At 36.4% G+C, this 17,639-nt stretch overlaps 1 protein-coding gene across 5 annotated transcripts; it reads left to right on the plus strand.

The window, feature by feature from the left end:
• The first annotated feature begins 2,855 nt into the window (after positions 1–2,855).
• Positions 2,856–15,016, plus strand: dnase1l1 (deoxyribonuclease I-like 1). Of its 5 annotated transcripts, XM_028452564.1 has the most exons (10): positions 2,992–3,009; positions 3,501–3,609; positions 3,774–3,958; positions 7,187–7,275; positions 8,503–8,592; positions 10,497–10,609; positions 10,684–10,796; positions 10,871–11,028; positions 11,100–11,196; positions 13,776–15,016. In XM_028452564.1, exons 3-10 carry the CDS (start codon positions 3,809–3,811, stop codon positions 13,926–13,928), a joined length of 963 nt encoding a protein of 320 aa, XP_028308365.1. In that variant the 5' UTR covers positions 2,992–3,009; positions 3,501–3,609; positions 3,774–3,808; the 3' UTR covers positions 13,929–15,016. The 5 variants fall into 5 exon arrangements, with proteins under 5 accessions (XP_028308363.1, XP_028308364.1, XP_028308366.1 ...); XM_028452562.1 differs by lacking the exon at positions 3,501–3,609 and having other exon boundaries at positions 2,856–3,009; XM_028452563.1 differs by lacking the exon at positions 3,501–3,609 and having other exon boundaries at positions 2,871–3,009; positions 3,799–3,958.
• The last annotated feature ends 2,623 nt before the right edge of the window (positions 15,017–17,639 follow it).

The raw sequence follows: 17,639 nt of genomic DNA on the forward strand, positions 1-17,639 counted from the left end.
CTTATTAAACAAGGACATAAATGAATCCCAAATGTCAACAAATTCTGTCTACCCATAATCATATATGAGTTCTCCAGCCCAAGGCCGCTCATTAACTTTTTCTACCACATTCCAAACAATGGTGGTTCTGTATTTTTCCAGCTTAGGGCAATCATTCTCCTTGCATGGAGAAGACCAAAGTCAATCATTCTTATTTGTTTTGCATTCACACTTCTTGTAAAACTTTTGGGGTATATTCCAACTATACAAATGCTTTGTTTCAGTGGAATATCACTTCCAATCATGCATGATAAACATTCAAGTACTTTGCCCCAGAAAATTTGAGAAGGATTTTTTTTGTTTTTTTAATACTTTAATATCTGAGGAACATAAATATTGGTTTAGTGGTAAATTTGAAGCCGATCTTCGTTCAATGTTCACCCACGCAGGTGTTGTGGAAGTTTAAAAAAAAAAAATAAGACATTGCAGAGCTTAATTGTGTAGCCCAATACTACCATTGAAGGTTTGGGACCTGAAGTCCTCTTTCATAAGGTAGATATAATAGCCTAAGCCGAAGTCTAGCTTTCGTGTTCCAAATAAATTGGCCAAACATTTTCTTAAAAAAATGACTTGGTAATGGGAAAGGAAGTGTCTGGAAAAGATATATAAATTAAGGGAGAATAGACATTCTAATTAAATGTATTCGTCCAATCATTAAAATTGGCAAATTAGACCTTCGATCCAACGTCTTTACCACCGTCTCCACCAGAGGATCGTAATTTATAGAAACAATGTCCCCAACTTTGGGGGCCATCCAAATACTTAAATCCATCCTGTGTGACAGGGAATGGTGTTTTTATATTGAGGTTGAGCCTTTCCTCTTGGTTTAGGGGTAATAATACTGATTTAGATTTGTTCACTTTGTACCTGGAGAATTCACCAAACTTTTCAATGAATGTGATCAGATTGGGGATGCTATTATTCAAATGTGTTAGAAAATACTTCTGCAATTGGATTGGTATACAATATTTGAACCCATTTGAGAAAAGTTTCACCCAGTCCATATCTGGGAAGCAAATCAAAAAGATATCCCCATTCTATCCTATCAAATGCTTGAAATGTTAAATATTAAACTTTTTTTTTTATTGAGAAGAAAATTAGTACTTTTGAATAGAGTTCAGATTTTGAATCGTAAACAATTTTATTTCACAGTACTGACATTTTGTTCACTACAGTGTAGTATGATCATCCTAGATCACAGTAAGCAACAAAACGTCCATACAAAATAATAGAAATAATCAATGAATTAAACTTTGTTAGAAGCTTTTAGTAACTACATTTTTTGGATATTATGCATTTTATTTTTTTGGTAACTTTTTAGGTAACTTTTTAATGTGAATTTCATTCTCATTTTGTGTGTTTTCTTCCAATTTTTATTAGTGTACATACATTGTCATTTTTAATATATTCTCGTACTGTCTATATGGAGGCATCGTTGGTTTTCAGAGACATTTTTATTCATGTAGTGAATTTCTGTCGTTTTATGTGATTTGGGAATAATTTGTTTGTGGCCAATGTCTGGTCTACATAGATAATGATTTAGATCTTTCCATACATCTGAACATCTATGATCAAGAATGATCAATCGATAAATCGCAGTAAGAGAAACTGCTCCTCAGGGATGGGTCAAATACAGAGAACAAAATTCATATGTCGATGCCTTGATTTACTAAAATAGTACATTGAAAATAAATGAGTTAATGAAATTAAAAAGAAATTTACGTGTACTTTTAAAACATTTATTTTGGTTCATTTTTATCTTTTTGAGTCCTTTTTTTATCTGAATTTTCTTATTTAGTGTATTTTGTCATTTTTTATACAGTCGTAGTTGGAGTCTTTTAGTTGTGTTTGTGGCCCATGTCAGGTGCACACTAATGGTCACAGTATAATAACATATTTCAGACAGCAGAACCTGTCTGTTCAAAACCAGTCACTAAATAACATGCTCACCAGTTGACTCGTAACACTAATAGGTACCCTTATGTCTACAGTTACTTGTAGCAAAACTACAAGCTAGGGATACTAGTAACTGTTGGGTGGCGTCGGTCAATAGTTTGAACAAACATTAACGGAGAAAGACGGTGAAATAACACAAATATACCGGAAGTAGGGAGGGGCTCCATATTGTTCATAATAGAGCCGCACATAAAATATCGTGTTAAACAAGTTGCAACTAAAACAATATTTAAGGGCAACATTAAATATTTGTTTAGGCTTCAAGTCTTAGGTCGTGCCAGTAAAAAATAAATAAACTTGTAATATTATAGAATGAAGTTGTAATCATAAGACAGTAAAGAGTAAAGCTGTATTGTGGAAGTAAACGTCGACTGCAGACGAAGCCATTTCCTACAAATCCGCCTCGTTCTTCCTCCTCCGAGAAGCCAAACTTAAATAATGAAGTATTTCCTTATTTGTAAAACATCAAGCCTCCACAGATCTCACTTTAATGTAAGGGCATCGCTTTGTAGATCTGACTATAGATGGAGTTGTTTTTCCCTCATAATTTTATTCTCATAACAGTATGACTTTCTTCTACTCACAAAAAAATGACTCATTCTAGTAAATTATGTTTTTTTTTTCCTTCCTAAAATTCCACTCCCTTCTCAATGTACAGTATTCTAATAAAATAATGACTATCTTTTAAAATGAAGACTTCTCAAATGCGTCGAAAAAATACTTTCTTTTTGTAACATGATGACCTTAATTCTTATTACTTATTACTTATTAACCCACAGAGGCGGGTTAATATGAGGTCTGTTGATGTCTGTGTTGTTGTCGGTGGATTCAAACTCTGTATCTACGTGTCCACGTTAAAAAAATTAAATAAATAAATAAATAATTAAATAAATAAATAATACAGAAAGCTGAGGCTCGTAGGAACGCCCTCTGACGACACACGCTCACTAAAGGAAACCCCTGAAAAAGACAGACACAGACTGACGGTCAGTCAGTAAACAACGGACAGAGCTGGTGAGTTCGTCTTCTTTTCAACAGATTGAAAGAAACATCTGTAATATCGTAACTAATAGTGTCTGTTTGTCTAAGTCTTATAAACAGAAGATATGGACTTTAGACTAAAAGTCGCCTTCTCAGCGATTTCAAACTAGACTAACCTAGAGTAAGATTACAGTAGTGTACATTCATATAGTGATTCTAGGAAGAAAAAAAAAACACAACTTTTAAATAATGACACACACACACAAACTGAGAACATTCCTCAATTTAATGAAAATATGTAGCAGATTATACACAAGATAATACAGATTATCTCAGCAGAGCAGCAGAAAGTAAGGACAGTGTTATAACAAATCATTTAAGGGAAAACAAACAAATACATTGAAGAAAAAATGCATTAAAAAAAAAATCAGATTTTAAATAAATTAACCACAATGTACATTAAAAAAAAGTATTTAAAATCTAACTTTTGTTATTAGTTTGTCAAACTGAACTTCTGCTTTCAGAGGCGGGAAGAAAGAAATCACTCTTTTTTTCTATGACGAAGATGGGCATGCAACCCAACCCTCAAGTTGAAAACCTCTGTTGTGATATAAATACATAGCAGTATATTAGGTAAATAAACAGCTGTCGTCTATGAGGTTTGAAAGCTCAGATCTGAAGGTTCCTCCAATATTTTGACCAGTATAGACACAAATGATGAGGATTCTTGCTGTTCATTTCAGATTTCAGAGCATGTTAATCTCCACTTTGATCTATGACAATTTCAAAACTTTCAGGCTTTTAAATTTTGGTCTTCCACAGGATTGCTATCATGAGGTCACTTCCCCTCTTCCTGCTGTCCGTCTTCACCAGCATGAAACATGTTCAAGGAGGGTCAGAATTTCGAATTTGTGCCTTCAACCTCCACAACTATGGAGAGTCCAAATCTAAGAAGAATGATGTGATGCAGATTTTTACCAAGGTAAGAGAAACACTCACATGGATTATGGTTGGGACCTGGGGTCTCAAGTCCAAAGACTTGAGGTATACAGTACACTTCAATCTAGAAAACAGCATACACACACAGATTCAGATGTATGAATGCAGAAAATAAGAAAAAACATCCCCAAAACTACTAAAATATGAAAAATTACTACAAAAACACACAAGCGGAATACAAAATACACAACAAACAACAAAAAAACAACATAAAATGAGAATTGAAATACACAAAGTTTCAATAAATTACCCAAAACAACAACAAAAATACACAAATGATTGGAAAAAAATAAATAAATACAAAACCAAAAATAATACGTCTACTACAAATTCTTTAAATGCCTAAATTAAACATACAAAATAACAGAAAAATACACAAAAGGACAACAAAAATACACAAAATCACTCTGAAAACACACAAGAACATACAAAACAGCAACAAGATCCTAGGGCCTGTGTTACGAAGCTGGATAAGTATAGCCTGGATTTATCTCCGTTAGCGGGCTTCACTTAACCAAACATTCTCTGTCAGAGAGAAGCTGTCCTACGAAGCGGGATATGAATACGTTTACTGATTTCAGATTACGTGTGCGCTCCTGTGATGGGTGGAGATTGCAGCGTCAGACCAATTACAATCACAGTCATGGAGAAACACTGGAGTAGAGCAATTTACGTTACATTTAAGGAATAATTCTTTAAAATTATGAAGAATTAGAATTCATAATTCAGACCAAAAACAACACTGTTGATGCAGAAAAAGCAGAAAGAAAAGAACACAGGCAGGAAGCTGCTGACAGTGTTAATGTGTAAAAGTGTGAGATTATACAATATTAATCCATGGGATGATAAATGGACAGCGCTCTAATCAGCCAGTTTCACTTTATTATGTCACAGATGTGTTTCTATTCAGGTTGTACTCCTTAATTTATCACACACACACTGGGATGACAGCGCATTGTTTCACTGTAGACTGTTCCTGCTGATGCTGTGCTCCATTTCCTCATCTGTTAATGTGGCGCCTGCAGGTAAGAGTGCTTTGAATGCATGAATCTCAACAACTAGAGCTTCCAAGTGTGCACCCTTGGTTGTGCTAATGACTGGGGAAGGAAGGAGAAGTTATGTTATTCTAAGTATGCACTCAAAACCGCTGTTAGAAGGGAAAAGTTTAGTGAATAATGCATCTGCTTCAGCACTGCAGGTGTGTTTGTATGTGTTTGTGTGTGTATGTGTGCGCTGCCCGCAGTCAGTGATGAACCTGCCCTGTCACACCGTCACCATAGTGTATGAATGAATGAATGACTTGATCCATTCGCGATACGGAGAGTGCCCGACTCAGGCTTCATCAGCCGACTATAGCTGACATTCCATCAGATGTAAATCTATACCTTTCCTGAATTATGTCATCAGTAAATGAAAGGATTGCATTTATCCATTAATAACTTTTATTTCAGATCTGCACCAACCAGGATCTTCTAACAATGGGCAGGTCATTTTCCAAGAGAACTGATTGGTCAGGAGGCGGAACTTTTGTACTCGCTCATATCTTATCCACTTCATAACCTTGTCCCGACTGTTAGGTATTAAGTTTCCATGGTGATTTAGCGCAGTAAGTAGCCAGCGTCGTAGTACACCACACACCGAATAAATCCCGGAAGTTGGCGCAATCGAGCTTCGTAGTACATGCCCAAAATGAGAGGAAAATCAACAAAAAGACTTTAAAAACACACAATGACAACAAAAACACACAAAATAAGTGGAAAATGCACAAAATGACAGAAAAATACACTAAAGGACAACAAAATTACACAAACTTTTACAAGACTACAACAAAAATGTACAAAATGACAAAAATAATAAACAAAAATAACACAAAATGAGAGGAGCATCTAGAAAATGACTTAGAAAACACACTAAAGATGATGAAAATGCACAAAATGACTCCATAAAACATTTAGAATGACAGAAAAACACACTAAAGAACAACAAAATTACACAAAATCACTCTGAAACACACATAACTACAACAAAAATATACAAAACGACAACAAGAATACACAAAAATAACACAAAGTGAGAGGAAAACCAACAAAACTACTCCACAAACACAATGACAACAAAAACACACAAAATAAGAGAAAAATAACCAAAAAAAGACTCAAAAACTCACAAGACAACAAAAACACACATTTGTTGTTCCCTGTGTTAATGCTCAGATTGATCATTATTCTGACGCTGGCATGGATGTTGATCATGTGACTCTCAGATCAGATACAATCACATGTTTTGTGTCCCTGCTATGATAGAAGTTGCCTCCATCCATCCATTTTCTGACCGCTTGTTCCTGTTATCAGGGTTATGGGGGTCTGCTGGTGCCTATCTCCATCTCTCAATCGGCATTAGGCAGGGGTACACCCTGTACAGGGTGCCAGTCCATCGCAGTGCAACACACAGACAGACAGACAGACAACCACTCACACTCACTCCTACAAGCAATTTCGAGAATTCAATCAACCTCACAGCCATTTGGATCATGGGAGGAAGCCGGAGAAAACCTTTACTAGTAAAACAACATTTTTATTCACTAGTATGACTAAAATATCTCACTATTAGTACTAGCAGAGCTAATGCAAAAAAGTAGAAGGGATTATAACCAAATCCACCTCCTTGATTGGTGTGAATATTTTTGAAAACCATTGGCAAATCTGAATTAGCTTTCCTGCCCCCTTATTACCATATAATGCTTACTAGTAGTGCGAGTTACACTCTTTGCTTCACTATTAAAGTGTACTCATGCACTCGTAAAACTAAATGTAAGTGCTAGTAGAGTTAACTATCTAATTTAAAAAATGTGGAAAAACGTGTACTCGTCAAACTCTTTGTACACAAGGCTTTTCTTTTTCACAACAAATAATAATCTGGTCCTGTTTACAGAGCTCAGGGTAAAGTTGGTAAATACTATAGATTAACAAGCCTGCTGATGGACAGTCGCAGTAAGAAATTAGAAAAGGAAGTGAAGCCGTTCGTAAAAAAATGAAAAACTGAGATTCTGTGAAGTTTGTCACATGTCAAAAAGGGAACTGACCTTTAAAGTATTCATGTGGCTTTCTTTTTTTAAAGGTTCTTATTTCCTCAGCAGCAGCTGTTCCTAAAAGTAAGCATGTGTTCTTTTCTTTTGCCTGACTGTAATTTTTTCTTGTGTTGTTTTGTGTAGATCATCAGTCGCTGTGACGTCTGTCTGCTTCAGGAAGTGAGAGACAGCAGAGAAAAGGCGTTACCAGAGCTGATTGACAGAGTTAAAAGGTGCTTTCACACAAACATCTAATCACACGTTTTAGTCGGCTATTAGTTGTTAGCTGTAAGAGCTTTTCATTGCATAGTGAAACTGTGTTTTTATCTATGTATATGACAATAAATCAATTTGATAATCTGAAATCTAAAGTGACTTAAAAATCTTAGTCCCTCCAAAATAAACCCAACAAAAAACAAATTACAAAATAATTTATTTATGATTAGGTGAAAATAGGTGCACTTTGACATAATAATGGTAATACTTTGAAATGAAAATGCTTTTATGGGGATGGATAAAGAAAAACTGCTAAATTATCTTTGTGGTTCCCAAATCCCACCAAATCTTGAATTTTGAAAAAGTCATTCTTACTTTTATTACATCTTGTTTAGACTACTGTAACTCCCTGTACAGTAGCATTAGTCAGTCAGAGGCTACGGCTTGTCCAGTACGCAGCAGCTCGTCTTCTAACTGGAACTAAGAAACGCGAGTGCATTTCTCCAGTGCTTTTTGGCACCCAACTTGCTTCCATTAAGGTACAGGATTGATTTTAAGATTATTTTGTTAGTTTTTAAGTCTTTGAAAAGGTTGGCCCCCAGTTACCTGTCTGACCTCAGTACATTGTATGTGCTCCACAGAGCCCTCAGGTCAGCTGACCAGATGGTTTTAGATGTTCCTCAAACCTTTTTAAAATCTAGGGGAGATCGAGCTTCTGCTGCTGCTGCTCCAAAACTGTGGAACAATCTACCTCTGACAGTGAACAGCCTCTGCTTTTAAAACTCTTCTTAAAACATATGTTTTCACTTTGGCAGCAGTTAGTCATATTCTTATTTTATTTAGCCTGTTATGATTTTATCCACTTCTGCTTATTGTGTGTTGTGTTATGTGTCATATTTGCTTTTTTTTTTAACCTCTTATCCATTTTAATTTTTTGCCCTTTTTGTTTTATTGTAAAGCACTTTGGTAAGCTTTGGCTGTTTAAACGTGCTCTAGAAATAAAGCTGATATTGGCATTGAATTTCAAATTATTTTCTATGTCTTTTTTTTGTCTCTCTCGCTTTAATAAGTAAATATATAGCATTACATATAAACTACATGTAGTTATAATTACAAATAAAAACTCACATGACAGCTAGGACTTCTACTTTCACCTGCTTACCTCCCATAAAATACTAATTTGCCTAATTTGAAGCAGAAAAGCATAAATGTATTAACTCGCTCTTTGTATCGTCGCTCTTTAGGTTTGACTCTAAACACAAGTATGAAGCTGTAGCCAGTGAGAGGCTGGGCAGGTCGGACACTTACAAGGAGCAGTATGTGTTTGTCTACAGGTGACACCAACTCTCTGTGTTCATATAAAACATGCTATTTATGATATATATGATATATAGAAGGTATGGCAAGCCATTTAGGAAATTCAATATATATTGATTGACTATTGGAATATATGGAATGAGTAAAGGTCAGACTTTCTAAACTTTTCTTATATATATTCAGTCTTTACTTATATATACAGGTGCTGGTCATAAAATTAGAATATCATGAAAAAGTTGATTTATTTCAGTAATTCCATTCAAAAAGTGAAACTTGTATATTATATCCATTCAATACACACAGACTGATATATTTCAAATGTTTATTTATTTTAATTATGATGACTATAACTAACTAATGACATACCAAATTCAGTATCTCAGAAAATTAGAATATTACTTAAGACCGATACAAAAAAAAGATTTCTAGAAATGTTGGCCAACTGAAAAGTATGAACATGGAAAGTATGAGCATGTACAGAACTCTTAGTTGGGGCTCCTTGTGCCTGAATTACTGCAGCAATGCGGCGTGGCATGGAGTCAGTCAGTTAAGCCCAGGTTGCTCTGATAGTGGCCTTCAGCTCTTCTGCATTGTTGGGTCAGGCATCTCGCATCTTCCTCTTCACAATACCTCATAGATTTTCTATGGGGTTACGGTCAGGTGAGTTTGCTGGCCAATCAAGAACAAGGATACTATGGTCCTTAAATCAGGTACTGGTAGCTTTGGCACTTTGCGCAGGTGCCAAGTCCTGTTGGAAAATGAAATCTGCATCTCCATAAAGTTGGTCAGCAGCAGGAAGCATAAAGTGCTCTAATACTTCCTGGTAGACGGCTGGGTTGACCTTGGACATAAGGAAACACAGTGGACCAACACCAGCACATGACATGGCACCTCAAACCATCACTGACTGCGGAAACTTTACACTCCAACTCAAGCAATGTGGATTTTGTGTCTCTCCTCTCTTCTTTCAGACTCTGGGACCTTGATTTCCAAAAATCAAAAAGCAAAATTTACTTTGCTTAACATAACTTTGGAGCACTCAGCAGCAGTCCAGTCCTTTTTGTCTTTAGCCCAGGAGAGACACTTCTGACGCTGTCAGGAATGTGACAGCTGAAACCCATGTCTTGCATACGTCTGTGTGTGGTGGTTCTTGAAGCACTGACTCCAGCTGCAGTCCACTCTTTATGAATCCCCCCCACATTTTTGAATGGGTTTTATTTCACAATCCTCTTCAGGGCGTGGTTATCCCTATTGCTTGTACACTTTTTTCTACCACATCTTTTCCTTCCCTTCGCCTCTCTAATATTGTGCTTGGACACAGAGCTCTGTGAACAGTCAGCCTCTTTAGCCATGACCTTTTGTGTCTTGCCCTCCTTGTGCAAGGTGTCAATGGTCGTCTATTGGACAACTGTCAGGTCAGCAATCTTTCCCATGATTGTGTAGCCCATAGAACTAGACTGGAGACCATTTAAAGATCTTTGCAGGGCACCATGTGTCTTCAATTTTCTGAGATACTGAATTTGGGGTTTTCATTAGTTATAATCATCAACATTAAAATAAATAAACACTTGAAATATGTCAGTCTGTGTGAAATTAATATATACATTATACAAGTTTCACTTTTTGAATGGAATTACTGAAATGAATCAACTTTTTCATGATATTCTAATTTTATAACCAGCACCTGTATATACAGTATATACATTTTTACAACTCAAGAGTGCCTCAGACCTTCAGTTTTGGCAGCCTCTGCTACATTGTACTGTTTTTCAACAAACTGGAAAGGCCGGCAACTGATTCCTTTCTTCAAAAAATATGGATATTCAGACTTTAATTCATTCCATATATTCCCAAAGCCGGTAAATATATATTATTTTTCCTAAACGGCCATGACAAGTTCTTTATCTTTGTGCCTTTGTAGAACTGACACTGCCACTGTCACTGCTCAATATCAATATCCTGATGATCTGGCAGGAGATGAGGACGCCTTCTCCAGAGAGCCATTTATTGTCCGCATGAAAGCTCCGCAGACAAGTCTGTCCATCACGAGTCCATCTGATTTATCTACAGATGATTTGAAGAGCCTTCTTTTCATCCTATATGTACAGAAATCGAGGAGTTTGTCCTCATTGCTCAGCACACCACTCCATCCAACGCCACCAAGGAGATTGATGCTTTATACGACGTCTTGAAGCGTGTGAAGAAGATGTGGAGAACTCAGGTACTCGCTCACATCTTTATGCTAGAGATTAAATCAAATTAAAAAGAGCTTTGTGTGCGTGTGCTTTTGGACAGAATATTATGCTTCTCGGGGACTTTAACGCAGACTGTGGCTACCTTGCCAAAAAGAACAGGGATCGTGTGCGTCTAATTACAGACACAAACCTCTTCTGGCTGATCCCAGATGACACAGACACCACCGTGCGTGCCTCCACATCCTGCGCCTATGACAGGTACCTCAAAATAAACCAAGATGGTAAAGGCGGAGGTAAAAGAGTCTCTGCTCTGACGACTGTTTCTACAGGATTGTTGTACATGGGAACACATTTCAAAGATCGGTCGTGCCTTTTTCTGCAAAACCTTTCAACTTCCAGAAAGAGTTCCGTCTGACAGAGGATCAGGTAACATGTTTGTGTTTGCACATCTGTCTGAAACATTTATGATCTGATGAAATGTGCCGCCATTCATTCACACTGTGGGAACGGACTCATCCTAACACAGAGTGAAGTAGGAAACAATTTGGAATCTTCACTGTGCGTTATCAATTAGTAATAGAAAGATGTTTGAGCATTCCAACTATAGCTAAACTTTACTAGTATTCAGTTTAGGTTCACTAGTGCACGAGTACACTTTACTAGTGAAGGAAAAAGTACCACTAGTAGTACGAGTAAGCCTTATATGCTAATAAGGGGCAGGAACAGCTAATCTCGTAGTGGCTACACTACGAGGGAAGGGGCCTATGTGAGTACCACGTGCCCGTCAGTGACCAGGGACCCTTGTCATATCATAGGCATGCCCCTGCGCTTTCCGAAAATGTATAGTTCATGGTACTCAAAAAGGGAGAAACATTGTTATTGGGTTGGATTATTATTCTTTCTTTCTTTCCCGGCGTCGGAACCAACTCACCTACTTTTCACCCACTGAACCATTATGTAGAGTATCAAAAATTAGGAATTGCCAAAAAAACTTAATTAATCGTAGAATCATGAAAATTGACACAGAAGTAGACCATGACTAAACAGGTAAAAAATATTATTAAGACCATGCCCACAGGTAGTCCACAATCTTAACTTGAAAATTGATGCAAAATTCATACCTGTCAAGTATCCCGTTTTAGCCGGGAAACTCCTGTATTTTACCCCTCTTTCCCGCCATCTTCCCGTATTAATATTTTCCCGTAAATATCCCGTATTTTAATGTAATAATTAAAATATGCCTTACTGAACCGAACGCTGTCACTAGCCTTGCGAGAACTGCCACCTGAAATGGCCTGAGTGACAGTTCTCGCGATATTAGTGCCGACAGCGGCAACAAACCCAAAAACAACTCAGAAAAGAGACGATGAATGAAGACGTTCCGGCGAAAAAACACCAAAAACTGGTGTAAATGTGAAATGTGACAGAGTTTACCTTCCTAAAGAGCATCAGGATGGGACACAGTTACACGTTCTGTTAGATTAATAACTGAGATTTTAACGTTTACCACAGCAAAAGGAACAACATAAGTCACCATGAAAAATCAGCCAATCACAAGCTCCACAAATATACACTGCTTTTAAAAAGTGGATGTGAAGTATTTGTCTGTAACAACTGTGTCTAATAAGTTATTAGTGAATACCAGAGAACCACATGAGTGAGCATGAAAAATTATAAGAAAATATGTAAATATGGGAATAAAATGTTATTGTCTAACTTGCCCAGCACTGGTAGGAATGTTCACAGCATTTCAATGTTAATAAAGGTCGACCAGATTCTAATCACCTAATTGTATTTATTAAGTGGTTGACAAGTGGGTATTTTAGATTTCTTGTACACCTATCTCACAATATAAGGGATACTGGAGCTTGGTTGGGAGGGTGGGACGGCTGGTAGTGGGCGCCAGAAAATGTTCTTTATTTTCAAATCAAAAACTTGACAGGTATGCTAGTAAAGTGTACTTGTGCACTAGTAACCCTAAACTCCGACATCTAACTTGTGCTCAAACAGCTTTCCATAGTATTGGAATGATTTGTTGTCATCGATTCAATAAACTAATATATTATGGATATATATATATATATATATATATATATATATTTCCCCCCACCAGAATTGTGACTTTTAAAATTGTGAAATATTTGTTAGTTGTTTTGTTATTTTCACACAACAAATGTATTCAATAAACAAAGAAAATTCCATTTTTACTTTAAAAATATATTTCTAATAAAATGTTAGCAGGAAACCAGACAATACATTTCCACATAAAACATGAGATCCATTAGTTAATGACTCGTGACTCACTAAAATATTACTTTCACTATACCAGACATTGTCAACATGTGGTCCTCTGGCTAATTTTGTGTGGCTCCAAAAGTAAACGCACAAAATGGCTTCAAAACCAAACAAATTAACAAAAAAATAAGCAAAAATAAACAAGTTGACCCATAAGAAAATATACAAAACAACAAAAATACAAAAAACAAGAAAAAATATTCAAAATTACAACAAAAATACACAAAAATAAACCCAAAAACTGTATTATTTTATTTACAGATAGATAAAGAATAGATCTGTTCCTGTCAAAGGTGAACGAAGTAAAGTACTAACTAGAACCAATCATTCACATTTGACACATTTGACACGCTACTGTTAAACTGTAAAGAGGAGAACTGCAATGAGCGATGATTCCTCTACATCTTTAACTGTGTTTAAAAAAAAACCTGAATAAACACAAATGGATAGTTTATATCCTTCCTGTCGTTTTTATGGCCACTTTTCAGGTGATGGATTAGGAAACTTGAAGATGTTTCTCTCATCTGCACGTTACAAATGCTGAATGTGTTTTCCTCAAAGACTGAACAAAATAACTGTTTTGTTGTTTAAAGCTGTATTTAGTCACAATATTTCTTTGTTTGAGATTCCAGTTGCACATGTCGATGTGAAACACGTCTTGTGTCTATCTGCTGAAGTTGAAGCAGCGTTCCCTCTGTGTGTTCTTGCAGGCTCTAGAAGTCAGTGATCATTATCCTGTGGAGGTTCTGCTCAGTGTCACCAACACCAAAGCCTTCGGTGGGACTGTTTCCTGGACAAAAGCGCAGCAGTCCTTCTCTTTGATTCTTTTCAGCCATGCTGTCTTTCACACAACGGGATGGTAGCTGACAACAGAACCACTGGCTTTTTAAGTGTGTGAACAATGATCAAAACTAAAAAACAAGCCAATCTCTACTTTTACTTTGAAAAAGAGAGTTCAGCCTATGGGTCTCAGTGCACTTTAGTGGAAGCTTTAACCTTCACTTATTTTTAATGAGTTTTCAAATTAGAAAGATCCCCTGAATTGAAACCTTAGATAAGTTCATCAGACACGTTTTGCTTTCAAAGGGTTTGATTACTCAAACTGAAAAGTAAACTGCTTTTATCAGAGCGAGGCCAAATTCTCAAAAATGTAATTGTTTGATCCGAGTGTCGCAGAATTTTAACATTCATGTCAGCATTAGAATAATAACCAATCTGAGCATTAACACAAGAAACAACAAAGAAGAGTTTGTGAGTTTTTTGTTCTTTTCTGTTATTTTTGTAATAATAATAATGGCTTGGATTTATTTAGCGCTTTTTTCGAGAAGACCCAAATCAGTATAGAAGCGTGGCTGCCATTTCGCGCGTACAGCCCCTCTGACCACCACCAACATTCATGCACAGTTCACACCCATTCATAGGATGTAATGTGTGTAAAATGCCTTGCCCTAGGACACAACGACAATGATAGATAGAGCAGGACTCGAACCCCTGAGCCATGGTCGCTAATGAGTCCTTTTTATCATTGTTTGGTATATTTCTGTCTTATTTAATTTAGTTTTTTTGCAGTCTATATATATATATATATATATACAGTATACTGTATATATTTGTCATTTTGTGTTTTAGGATTCATTTTTGTGGATTTTAATGTCGTGTTGTATATTTTCTGTATTTTTGCATTTTTTGTCTCAATTTTGTGGGTTTTCTGTCACATCGTGAATGTAAATGTATTATTTTTATGTGTAACAGTTGATGGTGGCATGTTACATTAGGGAAGAGTGTGGCAAATATTTAACAGATATAGTAGTTTAATTTATGCATCAAAACACAACATATGAAATAAATGAGCTTTAGGTTATAAGGTAAATCCAAACTTTTACATTTTACCGCCTCAGAAAACTACAAACTGCTCTTCTGAAATAAAGTTTCCATCTGAGGTATGAATCAATCTGCTGAGTATCCAAATATTTAACGACACACAAGGGGTTTCATTAGGGATGTAACGATTCACTCAACTCCCGATACAATACGATTCTCTCATGATTTATTTTACAAAATGGGACTGTAGAAAAATGATGACTGAAAAATATTTTTTTGGGGGGAAAAAAACTATAAAAAACTATATACTGTTGTCAAAAGAATCTCTGGATAAACTATTCAAAACAATGCAATTTAACTAAAAATAAATCTTGAATGAAATAAATAAAGGAATACTACAAATGAAGAAGAAGCCTATTAATTTAAATTCTGGTTCTATAGTAAACAATGCAAAACTGCATAATAGTTCTTTTTAAAAGTGCAACTGAAAATGTATTTTGTGCCTTAACAATTGGACTCAAAAAAAAAACCAAAAAAAAAAAAAAAAACCGTCATTTCACTGTATTTAGGTCAGATATTTGTTTGGACCAGCAGAGGGCGCTGGTAACACAGTGGTCGGTTGGCATGCAGCTATCTTGCAGTGAAGAAGAGATGCTATGCTAGCAGACAGAGCTAATAGAAAAACGTGACTTTTACAGATATTCACGTAATATTACAGATATTTTTGGTGCTAAAGGGCTATGGAATCATTTATGAACATGTTTAAAAGTAGAAAGCGGCCAGAAAGAAAGTATTAGCAGATTCCGCCCGCCGCCAACACTTCTGGTTAAAAAAAGTACTGCAATTCAATTTTCACAGTATCGATGTGAATCGTGATACCCATGACTCGATTTTGAACTGCCTTACGATTAATCGTTACATCCCTAGGTTTCATTTATGAAACATGAGTAAAAGGCAAGCTACACTATAAGCGAACGTATGTCAGAAATCTGAAAATGCATTACGTCCAAAACCATTCAGATTTATGAAACCAAGTAAAAATGTAAATTTTTGAGCAAAATGTAAATTTACATAAGTAGCTAAAAAAATACAAGTAGCAACACAAATGTTGAAACAGATTTACAATTGCGCATTGAAAGTGAAAAATTTTCCATATATGTTCATTTGTTAACCTTTTATATATATATATATATATTAAAAAAAAAAAGTATTGGGTAATTTGTAAATTTGTTTTCGGCATTTATAAAAGATTTCGTCATTTGTTTATTTGTTGCATGAAATCATACGGAAAGGGAGGGTCCAAGACGCCGGAAGTAGGTAAGCTGTAGAGTAACTGCTTTGCTTATTTACTCGAAAGTTTTGTCCAAATTTTTTACATAATAAAAATTATTATTATTTCAGAAATAATGTTTTGCCCGTTTCGTGGACGCAAACAAGGGCAGTTTAGCCGATTTTGCTCTTCTTGTGGACAGTCACGGAAGTTTTTGAACAACACGGGGCAGACAGAGGAATCGGATATAGTCAGTCACTGTGTGCAGTATTTCACGGAGGGTCACCCATACGATGTGATCATCGACATGATGTCAAGTTTACACGGTGTAAATATAAGTTCACTTAATGAGGCCGAGTTTTTCCTGCAGGAAGGACTTTGTGGACCAGGGAAACTGTTTGGCTACAGGATTAAGTGGCAGGTACTCAAATGTACAATCTCAGAGTAAAAAGAGACGATGTCATGACTCTGCTCCGAGAGCTGAATAAGCAAAAATAAGTTGCAATGTTTTTGTAGGGAAATGAAGCAAGTCCTATAAAAGTACTTTAAGTGACAAAATGCATTTACATTTGATAAATAAATGGTCATCAATTTTTAGTAAGTAAACACAATATATGCCTACCATGCCGAGGTGGTAGTGGGTCGTCTTCTGATCGAGAGGTTGGGGGTTCGATCCCAGTACCTGACTATGTGTCGAAGTGTCCTTGGGCAAGACACTGAACCCTAAGTTGCTCCCAGTGGTCGACTAGCGCCTTGCATGGTAGTCCTGTCCCACTGGTGTGTGAATGTGAGAGTGACTGGGTGAATGAGCTGATATGTAGAGCGCTTTGAGACTGCTTCAGTGTGGTGATAAAGCGCTATATAAAATCAAGTCCATTTACCATTTGCATTGTAGGCCAAACACCGTCAACCCTCTGGTCCATTGAAAATAGGACGGTTTTTCAGATGTTTCATTAGTAGAGTTAATAACTCACATTTAGGACCACCTGAGTCAATTCCTTCGTCTAAAACACCCGCATCATCAGCAAATTTCAGAAACATGTCACTGGTTTCAGAATATGTTGTAAAACCTCTGACTGCTCCATCCCAAATATTGGCCCTTGAGATGTTGAGCCTGCTGACTCTATGATGATCAATAGGAAGTGCCAGATTTGAAATCACATTAATAGCTCAGAAATATGGTCAAAACTTTCCGAGTAAATAAGCAAAGCAGTGACTTTACAGCTTGCTGCATTTACTTGCGGAGTCTCGGACCCTCACCCATATATTTTTTATTCAGTATTTACAAAATAAACAAACTCAGGTGACTTGAGGGGTGTTCCAGAAAGCGGGTTATGTTCAGTATCCCATTCATGAAGGCGAGGTATGTTCTTCTCTGAGTATGTCACCATGGTAACATTCTCCGTGAACTGATCCTGCTTCCTGGCAGGTTTTGTCTAAGAAACCCTGGGTTTCTCAAGGAACACTTTAATTTACCTTGACA

This window comes from Gouania willdenowi, chromosome 7 (assembly GCF_900634775.1).
Source record: "Gouania willdenowi chromosome 7, fGouWil2.1, whole genome shotgun sequence".
Taxonomy (NCBI): Eukaryota; Metazoa; Chordata; class Actinopteri; order Blenniiformes; family Gobiesocidae; genus Gouania; species Gouania willdenowi.

Excerpts from the sequence above, each read along its gene's own strand:
- dnase1l1 (XM_028452562.1), top strand. The coding sequence starts at position 3,809 with ATGAGGTCACTTCCCCTCTTCCTGCTGTCCGTCTTCACCAGCATGAAA. Across the intron at positions 7,276-8,502 it reads CTGATTGACAGAGTTAAAAG|GTTTGACTCTAAACACAAGT; the intron begins GTGCTTTCACAC and ends GTCGCTCTTTAG. Across the intron at positions 10,610-10,683 it reads CATGAAAGCTCCGCAGACAA|AAATCGAGGAGTTTGTCCTC; the intron begins GTCTGTCCATCA and ends CTATATGTACAG.